At 36.1% G+C, this 16,781-nt stretch overlaps 1 protein-coding gene across 2 annotated transcripts in view; it reads left to right on the top strand.

The window, feature by feature from the left end:
* The window catches only part of LOC307120336 (uncharacterized protein), a 66,381-nt gene that overhangs the window by 10,303 nt on the left and 39,297 nt on the right, over positions 1–16,781 (top strand). Inside the window, exons 1-4 of one of the 2 annotated variants that reach the window (XM_079807332.1) lie at positions 1,445–1,810; positions 10,192–10,518; positions 12,936–13,283; positions 14,629–14,748. In XM_079807332.1, the coding sequence (XP_079663458.1) occupies positions 1,765–1,810; positions 10,192–10,518; positions 12,936–13,283; positions 14,629–14,748 (841 nt within the window). In that variant the 5' untranslated portion in view covers positions 1,445–1,764. Of the gene's footprint in view, positions 1–1,444; positions 1,811–10,191; positions 10,519–12,935; positions 13,284–14,628; positions 14,749–16,781 lie in introns of those variants that run through there. The other variant, XM_079807333.1, reaches the window with a different exon arrangement.

The following is a 16,781-nucleotide window of genomic DNA, read 5'->3' as shown; positions in this document are numbered from 1 at the left end:
CTGAATAGAAAAGCTTGCTACGCCTCTGCCTACCTGTCAACCCAATATGAGCCAGGACGCACAAAAACTGTACCTTTAAACTAGCTTGTTTGATTGAATATAATTCTTGAATTATCTTTAATAACATATCTTGTCTTGTTTCTGACTTCATCTACTTCAAACTTATTAGAGCTGAACTACAATCTGAACATATTAGCCTACTGCCTTGGATATTTTAACTTCCCTAATACACTTTATTGCCATAATTATTGCAAACATCTCTCCAGTATATATACACTGATAAACAGTCTGATATCCTTTTATTCTCTTATACACTTTAACCTTGGAATAATGAACGCAGAACCTTGCCGCGCTGCTCAGTTTCTGTGGCCAATAAATCCCGCTTTCTCCGATTTGATTGGATATCTCAAACATATTGACATTGAGCGCTTTTATGCTGCCTTCACACGTGCTATCGGAATTATCGTAAATACGAGTTTCCTAGGTAAAAATTGCACATTAACGCCCTCTGATGTCGTGTTTACCACTGGGAAGTTCGGAAATAATTTTGATACCCCAATTCCCGAGATGGGCGTGCCATAAGTTTTAAACATGGTTGCGGGGAGAACTAGACTGCTGTGGCAGGTGTGGTTGTATTGTTGTTGTTTTTTTTTTTTCTTTTCAAAACAGCTAGGTCGTCTTGTCTTGACATTAAAATGCAAGAGTAATCATATGAAGCGTATTGTATGTTTGGTACACAGCGAAAATAGCCTGCATTTGACTGAAATTACAGAATCAGCAGAAAGCGGACTATCTGGAATGTTTATATGGTTGTCGGTGCATAGGAGACTACATAGGCCTATATGATGTTGGTTTTTAATAAGATTTTTCCCAATAAATAGGCAAGAATAACCTGGTGTCCACCATGATTCCTGTTCACTCCGACAAAAAAGCACTTGAATGCAACAAGCTCGTAATCACGACTTCTAAAGTGGGAATTAGGAAATTTCCGATAGCACGTGAAGGCAACATTAGACCACTGAGACCGATCAGGCTAAATAGATTCGAGTTTTCCCCCTCACGTGGGCCGCGCGGGCTATTCGTCTGGGCTGACGGAAGGATAGAGACTAAATTTATTCATCATGCCTATTCATTCATCATGTATATAGCAACGGGCCGGCCCACATTGTCCTGCGGCCCACCGGGAAAGCTTCCGGTGCTCCCGATGGCCAGTCCGCCCCTGACAGAGAAGAAGACGAGAAATGCACCTAAAATATAAGGAATCCAACAAAAACAAAACAAAAAAAAACAAGATATGAAAGATGATTTTCTGAAATATATAAAAGCTTTATTTAGATTATATATGAGCATTTTATTGATGTATTTGTGTGTTTGTACGGGCAGTCCTTCGCATTACTGTTCCACACTCCAGTTCAGTTGGTGGCGGTAATTCACAACGGCCGATGAACAAGGAAAAGGAGAAGAAGAAGAAGTCCGTCACGCATCCATATTCCAGACGAAGACGATTCCTCTATTTCAAGCAAATTTTATACTTTACTTTTCTCAAAATCCAAATTTAGAGGATCAATTTCCAGCTTCATTGCTGATGGTTTAAAAGCCATCCCTGCATATCAGTCTGTATTTAGTAATCGGCCTCTCGTCGGTGTTTGTTAAGTCTCGCTCTCAGTCTGTGTGGGTGCGGTTCAGAAACGCCAAACACTCGCAGTCTTTACAGCCACAATCTTCATTATTAAGCTCAGCTTTCACTCATCTTTACAACAATATATGATGAACATGTTTTACATGTTTTTATTCTTGTTTATCATGGACGGTAAGTGTTTAAATTCTGTTTTACTTTTAATGCTTTCGCTTTCACTTAAGTTATATTGCCATATCTGTGAAATGTTGACCTCGAGTCGAGAGTGTAGAGACTCAGCGGTACAGTAACAGTTAGCCTAATAAATAAATGCCTACACGTCCTAGGAAATGCATTAATTAAATGTTCTATATTATGGTTAATGATGTGCTTTAATTTCAGTGATATAATAATCGATCAAAACAAGACGTGTTTTATGTAATTACTATTGACGTACAGTTGAGTAAAATATATTGGAATAGATATAGAGGAGCAAGTTAGGAGAACGAACAAACCATCCAAACTTAACCCTTAAACAGGCAAGAATGAAAATCAAAAAATAATTTCATGTCACCTTATCATCTTGACTTAAGTAAAACATATCCAAAGGAAATTGAAATATTTGGATATAGTTTTATGAATTGCATCTCCCAGGATACGTTGCCCTTTAGGGTATGAAAAGGCCCAAGTCATCAATATTTCTGTGATTGATTTGATGCAAAAAAACATATATAAAATGCAAAATATACTGCATGTATGACATGTCTATGTGTCCTAAAATGTAGGCATATACATATATTTTTTCACATCTGAACTGTTTCTTCTTCAACATCAGGGGTGGGAAACTCTAGCCCTTGATGTCCAGTGTCCTGCATTGTTTAGCTCCATACCTAATCAATCATAAAATGTAATTTATGATACAACTTATCATTTTCTAAGTAACCCTGAAGACTTTGGTTAGATTTTTCAGGTGTGTTTGATCAGGTTTGGAGCTGGCCCGGTTCCAGAATCAAATCACTGAGGGTGTTCTAGTAAAGTGCAGATAGGCTAAGCAATGGCACCACCATAGTGTACAGTGAGAAATGTATGATATTTATTTTCAAGTCATCACTTTTACCAATAATTGGAATTTCTTTTTTTTATATATTTTTTTGCTACAAATGTTTGTCTATTAATCTGCCTTTAAATTGCTTTAATGTGTTATTTAATGCAATGTTTTTAGGTAATTACATTGTTTGGAGCATAAAAAAACAAAAGGATTTTTTAATTAAAAAAAATCCTATGTTTATATGCTATATTCACCAATAATTTTTTTAAGCTTCAAGCTTTTAAAAAAAAAAAATCCAAACTTTGTATAAAGATGATTCTTAATGTTATGAAAGATATAATTGGATATAGCCTACTTTACTTTAGTAGCCTATTTTACTTTATTCAATATGTGTGTAAACATGGCCAAAAATGCCATGTGCCAAATATTAATGTGTGGGACAGTATGTCACGTAAAAAGACGTGTAGTAATATTTTCATAAAATTGTCTCATTTTATAAGAATATCCAGACTTAAAACTGTGTATGTTGTCAGAGAAATTCGCTAAATGTCCTCTACAGAGGCAAAACCTCTATACTGGGTCTCAGGACTCAGGCATTTATATTTAGATGTCACTTACGAAACTTGGCAGCATGCAATTGGCCGTCGATCCTCGTGGCAACAATAGTTTTATTCAATGAATGTTATAAACTGTAGCTCAAAAGCAAGCCAAGATCGCTATACAATCACTAAAATGCTGTTCTTTGTCAGTTCATTGCGATCTCACAAAGTTACGTTATAAAAATGTCAACAATAAATCTCTTACTTGCATTGTGGCTTGACTTTGTTTGTTAATGAGAGGTTTCACAAACCTGCATTAACTCAGCACTGAATAAAAACTGCCGTTTTGAGCAGTGAGATTCTGACTAACTTAAACACCCCTGATCACTTTCAAGAGATCAACTGTGATTGGCTACATTACTCACCACTGCAAAAACACGCTGTAAATTAGGGCTGGGCGATATCCCTGAAAACGGTATCACGATATAAGTGTTTCATATCGGTCGATATCGATAATTATTGATATTTTTATGACCTATTTAAAATAAGGACCTGGAGAAAAATGTATTACATTTAAACATTTTTATTTTAATCGTAACCTTCCTCTGATTATAATCCCCTCAGTTATAAAGGCAGAAATGTCAACACAACCATGGAAAACTCAAATAATTTAAATGTAAAAATAATTCAAAAATCACAATGAACACAGCAATTATCTCTTAACATTAAGGTGCAGTGCCTCCGTTATTTCTTGGTACCGTTTAGATGCTTTGTCATAAGATTATATTAATGTTTAGTAAGAATTGACAGTAGCAATTTTAAAAGGTTGATTGTAAACAGTATGTACAGGCTTAGCTTAGGCTAAAGTGTAAATGAGGTTGTAAATAGATAGTGAGTTATATTAATGTTTAGATGTGTGTATATATATATATATATATATATATTTTTTTTTTTATTGTTTTATCTGCCCAGGGACTGCGGATGGAAATTAGCTGTAGCTAAATCTGGTGTAAAGCATCTTTTCTTTTGGAAGATTAATGTGCTTGCACATGGTCCCTGTCAAATAAATAATAAACTTAACTTAAGGCACTGATGCAGAGCACCTCTCCATGTCATTTCAAAGAATAGCACAATGGCAAGCGCGTAGAGTATAAACACGTCCCCAAACGGACGAGGCGCATGCACAGTCAGCGGAGGTGAAAGATGAAAGTATAAACAAGGCTTAAGGTGGTAAAACAAGTTTGGTCTAACTACGGTCAGACTTATGTGGCGTTCACACCCGACGCGATTCGCGCGAATAATTTGCACTAATCGCGCGAAGGTGGCGCTTGAACATTTTGAGTTTACTTGCTTCATTCGCGCAAATCGCGTGTGACATTCACTGCACAACAGACGCGAATTCGCATCATGGGAGGGGCTTCTGCCAGCGGCTCGTCTCGTTGAGAAATAGCTGACATGGGCTGTGTTTACATGTCTTTTTTTGTTGAAATCTACTGTTAATGTGTGACAAAACGTAGTTTTAAGACTTTCAGTCAATAATGTAGTTGTTTAAAGCTCAAATCTGTGGTTTATTTATATAAAGAGCCTATTTAAACATTTTATCTGGCGTTTTCGGAGTTGTGAGCTCCAGCGGCGCTCCGCGCTTGTCAATGCCGGCGAGGGCAACCTTTCCTCGGCCAGTCCTTTCCTGGCTCTGATGTCTCTGTGGTGTGTCTCGAGCTATAATTCGTCTTGTAACGCCGATCTTTGGTCTCATGGATCTATAATTTGTTCCCTGGCAAATCGTTTAGGCTGAGGGCAAAGTGAAGTTTCATTACTAATTTCATTACTAATGAGATTTCTACTGGCCCACCCAGCCATCACACATCACCCCGGAATGTGCAATAATGCATTGACCAGTACAGCGGGCCTAGTTTCCCTTGGGATACCACTCATTGTCAATACTGTGGATAATACTTTTTTATACCACAATCTGGCAACATATATCAAGAGATACAGACTTTTCAAAATGCAGTAAATAACAGCATTGGCCCTGACATGTCTGTTCAATGAAATGAGGGGGTGAAGTGGGTGTGACCTTTTATTTCGGGGTGGAGCAGTCCTTTCATGAAGCAAAGCCACATGGGACACAGTGCCACCAATTGGTTAGATAAATATAACTTTTTAGCATGTTTAAGTTGAAATACATTTATTTAAAAAAGATATGCATGTGCATCAGGATGTAAAGAGAGGTCTTGACTCTCTGTGGTCATTAAAAATCCCAGGATGTCCTTCGATAAAGAGTAGGGGTGTAACCCCGGCATCCTGTCCAAATTTGCCCATTGGCCCCTGTCCATCATAGCCTCCTAATCATCCCCATATACGATTGGCTTCATCACCCGGTCTCCTCTCCACCAATAAGCTGTGTGGTGAGCGTTCTGGCGCAATATGGCTGCCGTCGCATCATCCAGGTGGATGCTGCACATTGGTGGTGGTTGAGGAGATTCCCCACTTCTATATGTAAAGCGCTTTGAGTTCCTAGAAAAGCGCTATATAAATGTAACAAATTACAAATTATAAAGAAGTATGTTGGATTGTTTACTTTAAATATTAATTTATCTTTTATTTATATACTAAAACCTTTTTTGTTTGTTGCCTCAGGGCAACATTGTGTAGTTAGGCCACTTTTGTTCAGGTAGTATCATAGGGTTACTAAGGACCAGTGTTGGGGAAAGTTACTTTGAAAAGTAATGCATTACGATATTGCGTTACTCCCTTAAAAAGTAACTCATTGAGTTCCTTAGTGACTTTTTCAGAAAAGTAATGCATTACATTACTTTTGCGTTACTTTTTCTCACCTGGGCTGGGCTTGTTTTTGTTTTGTTTTGTTTTTATAACAAAAAAGTTATATTTTTGTGCAACAGTAAATACCTCTTCATACCAAAATTGAAATAAGCCCCAGGCTGAGGTAAAAGTGCAGATTCCCTCATGAACAGTAGAGGGCGCAGCTCTGGATAACGGTAGAATAGGACGCAGAAGAAAAAAGTTTTACCAATAAAAACAAAAAATCTAGTCATTTTCATCATCAAAGGTCAGCAGCAAGACATTGGTAAATTAAATATAAAGGTAGATTATGCATAAAAATTGTTGTTTTATTTAACATTTAATTATTGGAGGTTTGCATAGTACTCTGATTTTATTCATTTTGAGGAGTACAGAATCTTTATTGTGCAAGTGAGATAAATAAATGCTCACATTTAGTCTGGAACTACAATAACCCTCATGTTCACACACATGCCTCTGCACTTACTCTTAACTAGGGCTGAACGATATGGACAAAATTTAATATCTCGATTTTCATGCCAGATATCGATACAATACGATATGACTACGTGTTCGGTGAAAACCAGAATCTGAATTAAAATGTGTTTGATTTAAGCCTACATTTCAAAAATTTGTGTCAGAAAATTTATTGTTTTTAAGCCTTTCGCACGTACGATCACACAGGTGTAATCAGTCTAGGCTGGTCCCTGGAGCGTATGATCAAGTGCATCACATGATCAACTGCTAAATTCAAATGTTGAATTTAGCCAGAGACAGGCGCGCTCAGAGCTGTCATATATCACAACTTTTCAGTGTTTTCAACCACATACTGTTTATTTTAGGTTTCAAACATATACATTCACATAAGTACAAAAAAAACAATACATTTAGAGTTTGTTAAATATACACTGATGTCTATGGAAGGGTTAATAATAATCCTTTCCATTATAATTCGACACGTTTTATTCATATCAGATACACATTGTGTAAGTAACTTCAATGTTTACTCTATTCTATTCCCAGTTCACCAGCCACTTACTTTTAAGTATTTCGGTAGAAGTGGATGAATTCACGTGTTGTAAACATAGAGGTTGTAAATCCAACAGATCCGATTCTCTGAACTGCGTCTGCGGCACAAACTAACACGGCGGCGCCCATCGCGCATACAGCTCAACTAACGCGATCGTTATAAAGGTGTTTAAACAACAATATACTTCCACTTGCATGTATTTGACAATCGGAATATCAGATATTTCATGCCATAGCTAACACATTTGTGAATATTCTGAATAAAAAAGGAAAAAATGACATAAAAGCAGATCATCATTCATTCAGCACTGTTGCTGCTGCGGTGTGTCACGTGACAAGCAATGACGCGTCACCATGGAAACGCCGCCCCCCCTCTCACAATAAAGTTCCCACGTCCCTGGTAGTGTGCGCGCGCTGGCTTTAGCGGTGCATTCAAGGGCACTCCTAAAACTGATGTTTTGTTGTAACTGCCAGAGTTGTATGCAGGGCGACCGCGGAGAGGGGAAATCTATATCGTCTATATCGTTGCTTTTTTTGATAGTAATATCTTGAAAGTTCATATCTAGATATAGATACGATAACGATATATCGTTCAGCACTACTCTCAACATGGGGGCAGGAGAGCTGTCAGTCAAATTAATGTGAAAAAGTAACTCAGATATTTTGTTGTAAATTTGAAAAGTAATGCGTTACTTTACTAGTTACTTGGAGAAAGTAATCTGATTACGTAACTCAAGTTACTTGTAATGCGTTACCCCCAACACTGCTAAGGACCATATGGTGCCTTTAAGTCCTTCTGGGAAGTTTGTTTTTACGAGTTCAGAAAACTCAAAGAGTGTGCATTATGTGTGTCATTTATGTTTTATCATTATTATTATTATTATTATGCTGCCACAGAGAATTATATAAAATTTGGTCACTCATGGTTGGCTCATAAACTGGCTAAATGAGAAGTGTTTCCTGGCAAACTTTAACTCTCTTCTTATGAAGAAGAGAGATAAAGTTTGCCAGAAAACACTACACATAACAGTACACAATGTGTACAAACTACATTGTACTGTCGATATTTAGAAATACATTTATCATTATTGAAAACAATTTGCTTCTGCCATGGCTTCCCACTTGTAATTACGACTTTTTGTAGTGTCGTTCATGTGCGTTCAACTCATAACACATTTTATGATGGATATATTATGAAGGATGAGATAATTACCCAAAAATGAAAATTCTGTCATTAATTACTCACATCTACGATTTTAACAATGTCTTTACTACTTTTATGGGCCTTTAAGTCTTAATTAAATGAAGCTCTCGGATTTCGTTAAAAATATCTTCACTTGTGTTCTGAAGATGAATGATGGTTCTTGCGGGTTTGGAACATGAGGGTGAGAAATTAATGACAATTTTCATTTTTGGGTGAACTACCAATTCCTTTAAACTGGGGTCCAGGAGGAACTCAAGAGGAACCCATGCAAAATTTAAATGTCATTAAATAAAATTTAAATAAGTGATTAAATGTTAAATTAACACATGATAAAACATGTTAAAAATAAATAATATAATTAAATAAGTAAATAAATGTCCTTAATTTTTTATTTATAAATTTAATTAACTTCTTGTTCATAAATTTGCTTAAAAGTCTAGAGGAAAAGGAAAGTGGAAAACAATAACCAAATAAATAAATTAGATTGAAATAAATTATTGAATGTTAGGGTTAGATTAAAATAAATGTGTGAAAGCCTAGTGTAAAACTGTAAAAATGTAAATATAATAATAATAATATTATTATTATTATTATTATATTAATAAAATAAGTAAATAAATAAGAATAAACACAAAAATTTATAAATACATGTGCAAAAGTTTAGAGAAATATATATTACACTAAAATGAATATATGAACAAATAAATAAAGTGATTAAACATTAAATTAATATACAATAAAGTCTAAAAAATAAAATGAAAACAAATAAATTGGATTAAAATAAATGAATAAAATGTGATTTAAAATTATAAACATGTATCTATCTATTTAGTAATTAATATAAATTAATAATTTAAATGAACAAATAAATTATTACATTTAACAGTATATATATATATATATATATATATATATATATATATATATATATATATATATATATATATATATATATATATATATATATATATATATATATATATATATATATATATATATATATATATATATATATATATATATATATATATATATATATATATATATATTATTATTTTTTTTAATTCTTTTTTTTAATTAATTTTGTAGTGTATTAATAGGGTGTTTATAAAAGACAGATGTCTTTTAGATTTTAGGATGGAGGTCCCTCACACGAAGATTTTCATATTTGGGGTCCGTGGCATCTAAACGTTTGAAAAGCCCTGCCATACAGGGAAGACAATGTTCAATTAATATTAGCAGGTGGTGTGTTGCACTTTTTTGCAGAAAAAAGTCAGATTTATATATGCCTACTTTCTACAAAGTCAGCGTGTCCAGCACCATGTGCGGGCGTTGACAAAACGAGCACAGAAAATTTGAACCAAGTCACATGATTCATGTACTCAACTTTGATATTGACAATAGTACTGGATAAATTCTTTCACGTACTTCTACAAGAGACTAAAGACTATCTATCCTGTGGCGCACATTGCCTGTTTAAGGGTTAAAGAGAACATTCTACTTGTGTAAAGAACTTTTCTGGCCAACAAAAAGGGAACATGAGGATATACTTGTATCACTATTACACAACCTGTATGATTTGGTTATCCATATATATAACGCATGACATATTAATTTGCATTAAACAGACCAGTTTGAAGTGACAAATAAGCATTTTGTCTCTTCAAACTGGTTCGATATATTATTTTATTAAAACAATATTATTTTATATATTATTTTATATATTTCCATGGGTAAAAAGTCACAATAATTTGGATCTTAAAAAAAATAAGATTTTGTATTGTTGCTTAGTCAAGCCGACATGCCTACGTTCTCTAAAAAAATGATTGCAGCACTTGTAGTTTTTCTGAGAATTATGTTTTTATACTTCCTCATTGGGAGTCATTTTCAATAAAAAGCAAAGCATTTGCTGAATGAATAAATGTCTCTCTGTCTGTGTCTGTTTGTTCTGCAGGTGTGTTTGGTGTTGATAATGAAGATGTGAAGACGGTGACGGAGGGAGATTCTCTCACTCTACAGACTAATTTTACTGAAATACAGAAAGATGGTCTTATAGAGTGGGAATGTAATGGCACTCGCATTGCAAAAATCAATAAACAATCACAACCTGGTAAAGTTGACTATAATGAGAAGTTGATAATGTTTAGTGACAGGCTTACTCTGGATCAAACTGGATTTCTCACCATCTGGAACATCAGACTCAAACACTCTGGTGAATATAAAGTAGAGAGCAGCAGCAGTGAAGGGACCAAAACCAAGACATTCAGAGTTATTGTAAAAGGTGAGTAAATTAAATCTTTTAATATAGTGATTATCTAGGCCAGTGGTTCTCAGACCTTTCCTGGAGTAACACCAGCTCTGCTTATGTTGTATGTCTCCCTCATCTTTCACACCTGATTCAACTAATAAGCTCATTAGTAGAGACTGCAAGACCTGCAATGGGTGTGTCAGATTATGGAGACATACAAAATGTGCAGGGTTGGGGGTACTCTAGAGCCCTATTCGGACGGTAATTGTTTCTCGTGGGGTCATAAGGTATTTTCATCATTGACGGGCCAGTCTGTGATTTTATTGCCGTCCGAATCCAGAATGTCAGTGTTTTTCTCCCACCACCTGTGTAAAAATCCCCGGCCGAATGACCTACTGTTTTAGACAAACACCAAGGTCGTGTGGTAATTTAATTGCCGTCCGAATCCACATCTCTGAGTTTTCAAGAAAAAATCACTTCAAAATTCACTGTTTATATCCTTTTTGACCACTGCAGAGCACTGTACGGTTGCACTTCACTGTAATTTGGATGCATTTTAAAGATTTTGACTTTTATTACTCAACGAATAAAGGGAAATCCCGCACACTATCAGTACTTGCAAAAAATATATGAAAACTTTTTATTAGCAACGTTTCTGTCTCATGACCTTCATCAGGCATATACATGTACATATGATGTATATGCCTGATGAAGGTCATGAGACCGAAACGTTGCTAATAAAAAGTTTTCATATATTTTTTGAAAGTACTGATAGTGTGCGGGATTTCCCTTTATTCGTTGAGATTTTTGGGTTTGGTTGTCCTTTGTCCTACGCACCTATCTATTGCCTACAGGTGTGCGATGGTAATTGTGAACTAATTAGACTTTTATTACTGAAATGCTGGCATGTATTTACAAGAGCAAGATATTTCATCACTGCTCAAAAAAATAAAAATAAAAGCATGTAAACATTTGAAATGGGCCGTTATTACGGCAGCAATTATATATGTTAAAATAACCACAGCATTATGTTTACCTCATGTAAATAAGAGGCTGTATTAGCCTAAATTATTTCTGCTCATTTCCATGTGGAATAAAATGACTCCTTTATTTTGAGATAAAATACAAGACAGAAAACCATTTTAACTACAATGTGCATCTATATATCTTCCTATTTTTAAACCGATTAAAACAAATATATAATAATTAGGATATTATTTTCTTGTTATTAAAATAAATATGCATTTATTCTTATTATACCAAACATATGACATTTTATTTACAGCATAGAATAATGTTATTGACCATGTGAGCAGTGCGTTCACAGGAGTGCAGGATCACAAAACTCGCTCCTCCACCGTGAATAAATCACCATCCGAATGCACGAGTTTTATCACTGAGGTGGCATGCACATTTATTTATTTATTTATTTATTTTATTAATTTTATTAATTTACTTCCACGTGAGAAACAATTACCATCCGAATAGGGCTTAGGACAGGTTTGAGAACCACTGATCTAGGCCATGGACTTGTAATAAAAGGTAAACAGAATTGTAATAATTTCAGATATGAAGTGCAACTGTTTCTTCCATAAGATTTCCATTAAAAAAAAATAAAAAATAACTTATTGAGGAGATTGTTACTATAAGCCATTAAACACACCTGAACCAGCGAATCTGTGTAAATATAGGTTCTTGTGAGAGACTGATTAGTTCAGGTGTCTTTATTTGGGGTTGGAGCTAAACTCTGCAGGACAGTGGCCCTCCAGGACCGAGTTTGGAGACCCCTGCTATAAGCGAGATTTGTGGATGGACTCACAAGAAGCCATACATAAACACCTTTGCTACTCTGCTTAGCCATGCGTGGCAATCATTTGGAGCACTTTAGTATCATGACTCAGCCATACCTCTGCACCAGAGCTACATAGAGACATGAGGCTGGGCTCTTTTTGTTCTTTTCTTTTTTGTTGATGTTTTGGGCAGTCTCTTTAACTCTAGCCATGGCAAGAACCACTTACATTTTCTTCAGAATCTAGTTGCTATTATCATCTAACAAAGTGGCTTTTCAGAGTCCTTTTTCTATTACATTTTACTTGATATATTCACTACATTATTAGAAAGCAGACATATTTAACAGATGTGAGACCAGTTTCTGTTAAGTTAAAGGTAATAAGATTGTATATAGTTGTGTTATTTTATTTATTTTATTTTCTATACTTTCTATTACTAGATTTGGCATGTACATTTGAACTGGAACACTGTCTATAATATCAGTAAATACTGTTTGCTACTTGATGTCTGTCTGAATAAGATCGCTGCTGTTGCAGAACATTAGTCAAACTGTCTTTTTATATATCAATGAAATATATGTACATATCTAATATATGTACAACCCAAAATAACCATCTGTTATATGAATTTCATCTCTGTCTGTGAAATGATTTTTGCAGAATCTCCACTCAAGTCTGATGAAGATAAAGATGAAATAAAGGCATTGTCAGTGACAGAGGGAGGTTCTGGGACTCTACACACTGACACTGAACTACAGAAACATGATCTAATACTGTGGAGATTTGGAGCTGAAGGATCTCTCATTGCTAAAGGTGATATAGAAGACAATATTACATCATACCATGATGGTGCTGGTGATGGGAGATTCAGAGACAGACTGAAGATGGACAGTAAGACGGGATCTCTAACCATCACAGACATCAATCCTGAACATGCTGGAGGATTTAAACTAAAGATCATCACTGGCAGAAGTATCTTATTCAAAAGATTCATTGTTACTGTCCTTGGTGAGTCACCTTATTCTTTCATTATACTGTAAAACAATACGTTCACACTAATGTCTGTCTTTATCATTATAGTATCAGATCTTCACTCAGGTTATATAGAGCTGATGTTTATAGTGTGTGTTATAGATCAGACACACACACACACACACACACACACATGTTGGTGCAACAGCATTATGAGGACTCTCCATAGGCGTAATGGTTTTTATACTGTATAAACCGTATTTTCTATCCCCTTACACTGCCCCTGCCCCTAAACCTAACCCTCACAGGAGACATTCTGCATTTTTACATTTTTAATAAAACATTGTTTAATATGTTTTTAAAGCGATTTGATTTACGGGGACATTTGAAATGTCCTCATAAACCACCTTGATGTTGTAATACCAGTGTAATACCCATGTCATTATACAAATTTGTGTCCTCATAAATCACATAAACAAGCACACACACACACACACACACACACACACACACTAATGTCTGTCTTTATCATTACAGTATCAGATCTTCACTCAGGTTATATAGAGCTGATGTTTATAGTGTGTGTTATAGATCAGACACACACACACTAATGTCTGTCTTTATCATTACAGTATCAGATCTTCACTCAGGTTATATAGAGCTGATGTTTATAGTGTGTGTTATAGATCAGACACACACACACACACACACACACACACTAATGTCTGTCTTTATCATTACAGTATCAGATCTTCACTCAGGTTATATAGAGCTGATGTTTATAGTGTGTGTTATAGGTCAGACACACACACACACACACACTAATGTCTGTCTTTATCATTACAGTATCAGATCTTCACTCAGGTTATATAGAGCTGATGTTTATAGTGTGTGTTATAGGTCAGACACACACACACACACACACTAATGTCTGTCTTTATCATTACAGTATCAGATCTTCTCGCAGGTTATATAGAGCTGATGTTTATAGTGTGTGTTATAGATCAGACACACACACGCACACACACACGCACACTAATGTGATGTCTGTCTTTATCATTACAGTATCAGATCTTCTCGCAGGTTATATAGAGCTGATGTTTATAGTGTGTGTTATAGATCAGACACACACACACACACACACACACACTAATGTCTGTCTTTATCATTACAGTATCAGATTTTCACTCAGGTTATATAGTGCTGATGTTTATAGTGTGTGTTATAGATCAGACACACACACACACACACACACACACACACACACACTAATGTCTGTCTTTATCATTACAGTATCAGATCTTCACTCAGGTTATATAGTGCTGATGTTTATAGTGTGTGTTATAGATCAGACACACTCACACTGACTGTTTCTCTGCAGCTGTTCCAGATCCAGGTCTGTCTTCAGGTGCTGTAGCAGGAATAGTTGTTGTTCTGCTGGTGGTGTTTGCAGCTGCTGGTTTTCTTTACTATCGCCGAAAGATCTCTGAAAAAACAAAGTGTAAGTATAACAGCTGATAGAGCAAGAGAATAGGGTTTGCTTGATACCATAATTTTGGCTTTGATACTATACCAGAATCTAATACTTCGGTATCGATACCATAGGTGACAAATAACCAGCAACAAAAGATAATTGAAAACAAATGTATTATGAACACTGCATTAAATTCTGCAGTAACAAATGTATTGCTTATAATTATATATAAACAACATAAATAGCACTTCTCAGTGCTCCATACTCAAACTAGTTTGTATATCACATTGTGCACATTAGAATCAAAATGTTAATGTTAAGTCTTCTTGCTTCTTTGGAGTTGCTTTCATATTAGTTGTATGCATCAATTAATGTTAATATGCTGAACATGTATCAATATATTTGTAGATTATTATTAAAATAGATTAATAAACAACAAAATATTGTTAGTTCATTTTCCTAATGAATGTTGACAAATGTAGCTTTATGTGGTGCTTGCGGATCTAGGCATCTCTATTGTTCTTCTCCATACTTATTATTATTCTTCCTGATAAAGTTTTCCGTGTATCTCCTCCCACACCGTTTGTCACAGACCCACGAATGAGGCATCAAATTGTGCGGCTTATTCGGGAATGGTGTGCTTTATCTTTTCTAAGGGATCGGGGGTACGATGTTCGCCCCAGGTGGCGAAATTTGACCCCTCATGGCTCAGAGCGAGCATTTCATAGAAACTCATGGGTTACCACATTTATAGAGGCTGGCAGGCTCTGTCAGAACATACCTCGCAATGGGGTATAAGTTTTACCCCTGGGGCGCAAGAGCTGCCAAAATTTCCCCATCGACTTACTATGGGGAGGGACGTCCCATTAAACGCATATGTTTTTCCTACTATGGGAACTTGCATAGGGATTTTGTATCGACCATAGCTCTGGATCACAGTGTCTCAGAGACAAGGGGGTGGGCTCAATTTACTCAGGCAACCAATCACTATATCAGGAACATCGCGAAGCTATCAAGCCACGCCCTAGCAACCATTTACAGCTCCCTAGCAACTGATCCCCTTGACTTCCATTGAAAGAGATCAAAGGGATATCTTTCAATATCAATACCAGAACATCATAGAGACATGGGGGTTGGGTCTTTTGACTCATGCTAGCAAACAGTACTTCCGACATGCTACACATGCTAGCAGTGAATAGCTACATGCTAATAGTGATTAGCTAAGTGCTAAATCAGGCTAAGAACATGCTAAGAACTCTATAAAAACTCCATAGTAACCATCTGTGACAACTACCAACTACCTAGCAACACCATAGAAACCACCCAGAATACGTTAGCAACTGCCTAGCAACCACCAACAATAACTTAGCAACCGCCTAGCAACGCCCTAGCAACCACCCAGAATACCTTAGCAACCACCTTGCAACGCCCTAGCAACCACCCAGAATACCTTAGCAACCACCCGGAAAACCCTAGCAATCGCCTAGCAATGCCCTAGCAACCACCCAGAATACCTTAGCAACCGCCTATCAACCACCCAGAATACCCTAGCAACCACCCAGAACACCTTAGCAACACCCTAGCAACCACCCATAATACCTTAGCAACCCCTTACCAACCACCTTGCAACGCCCTAGCAACCACCCGGAAAACCCTAGCAACGCCCTAGTAACCACTCAGAATACCTTAGCAACCGCCTAGCAACCACCCAGAATACCCTAGCAACCGCCTAACAACACCCTAGCAACCACCCAGAATACCTTAGCAACTGCCTACCAACCACCTAGCAATGCCCTAGCAACCAACCCGAATACCCTAGCAACCGCCTAGCAACCACTCAGAACACCTAAGCAACCGCCTCAACACACCCTAGCAACCGGGTGGCGAGTTTTGCCACTGCAAGCACCACTCACATTTTCTTCAGGAAATGTACATTCTAGTTGTAAAATGCTATTCTAATATTCATATTAGTAATATAAATTTTTTATTATTTATACATTCAAGCTAATTCAATTAATATTTCATTGTTTAAAATTAAATGCAAGTGCAAATATTATGAG

The sequence above is a fragment of the Gobio gobio genome, assembly GCF_949357685.1.
Source record: "Gobio gobio genome assembly, chromosome: 24".
Lineage (NCBI taxonomy): Eukaryota > Metazoa > Chordata > Actinopteri > Cypriniformes > Gobionidae > Gobio > Gobio gobio.
Note: the sequence above shows the minus strand (reverse complement) of the source record. Positions and strands in the feature narration are given on the sequence as shown.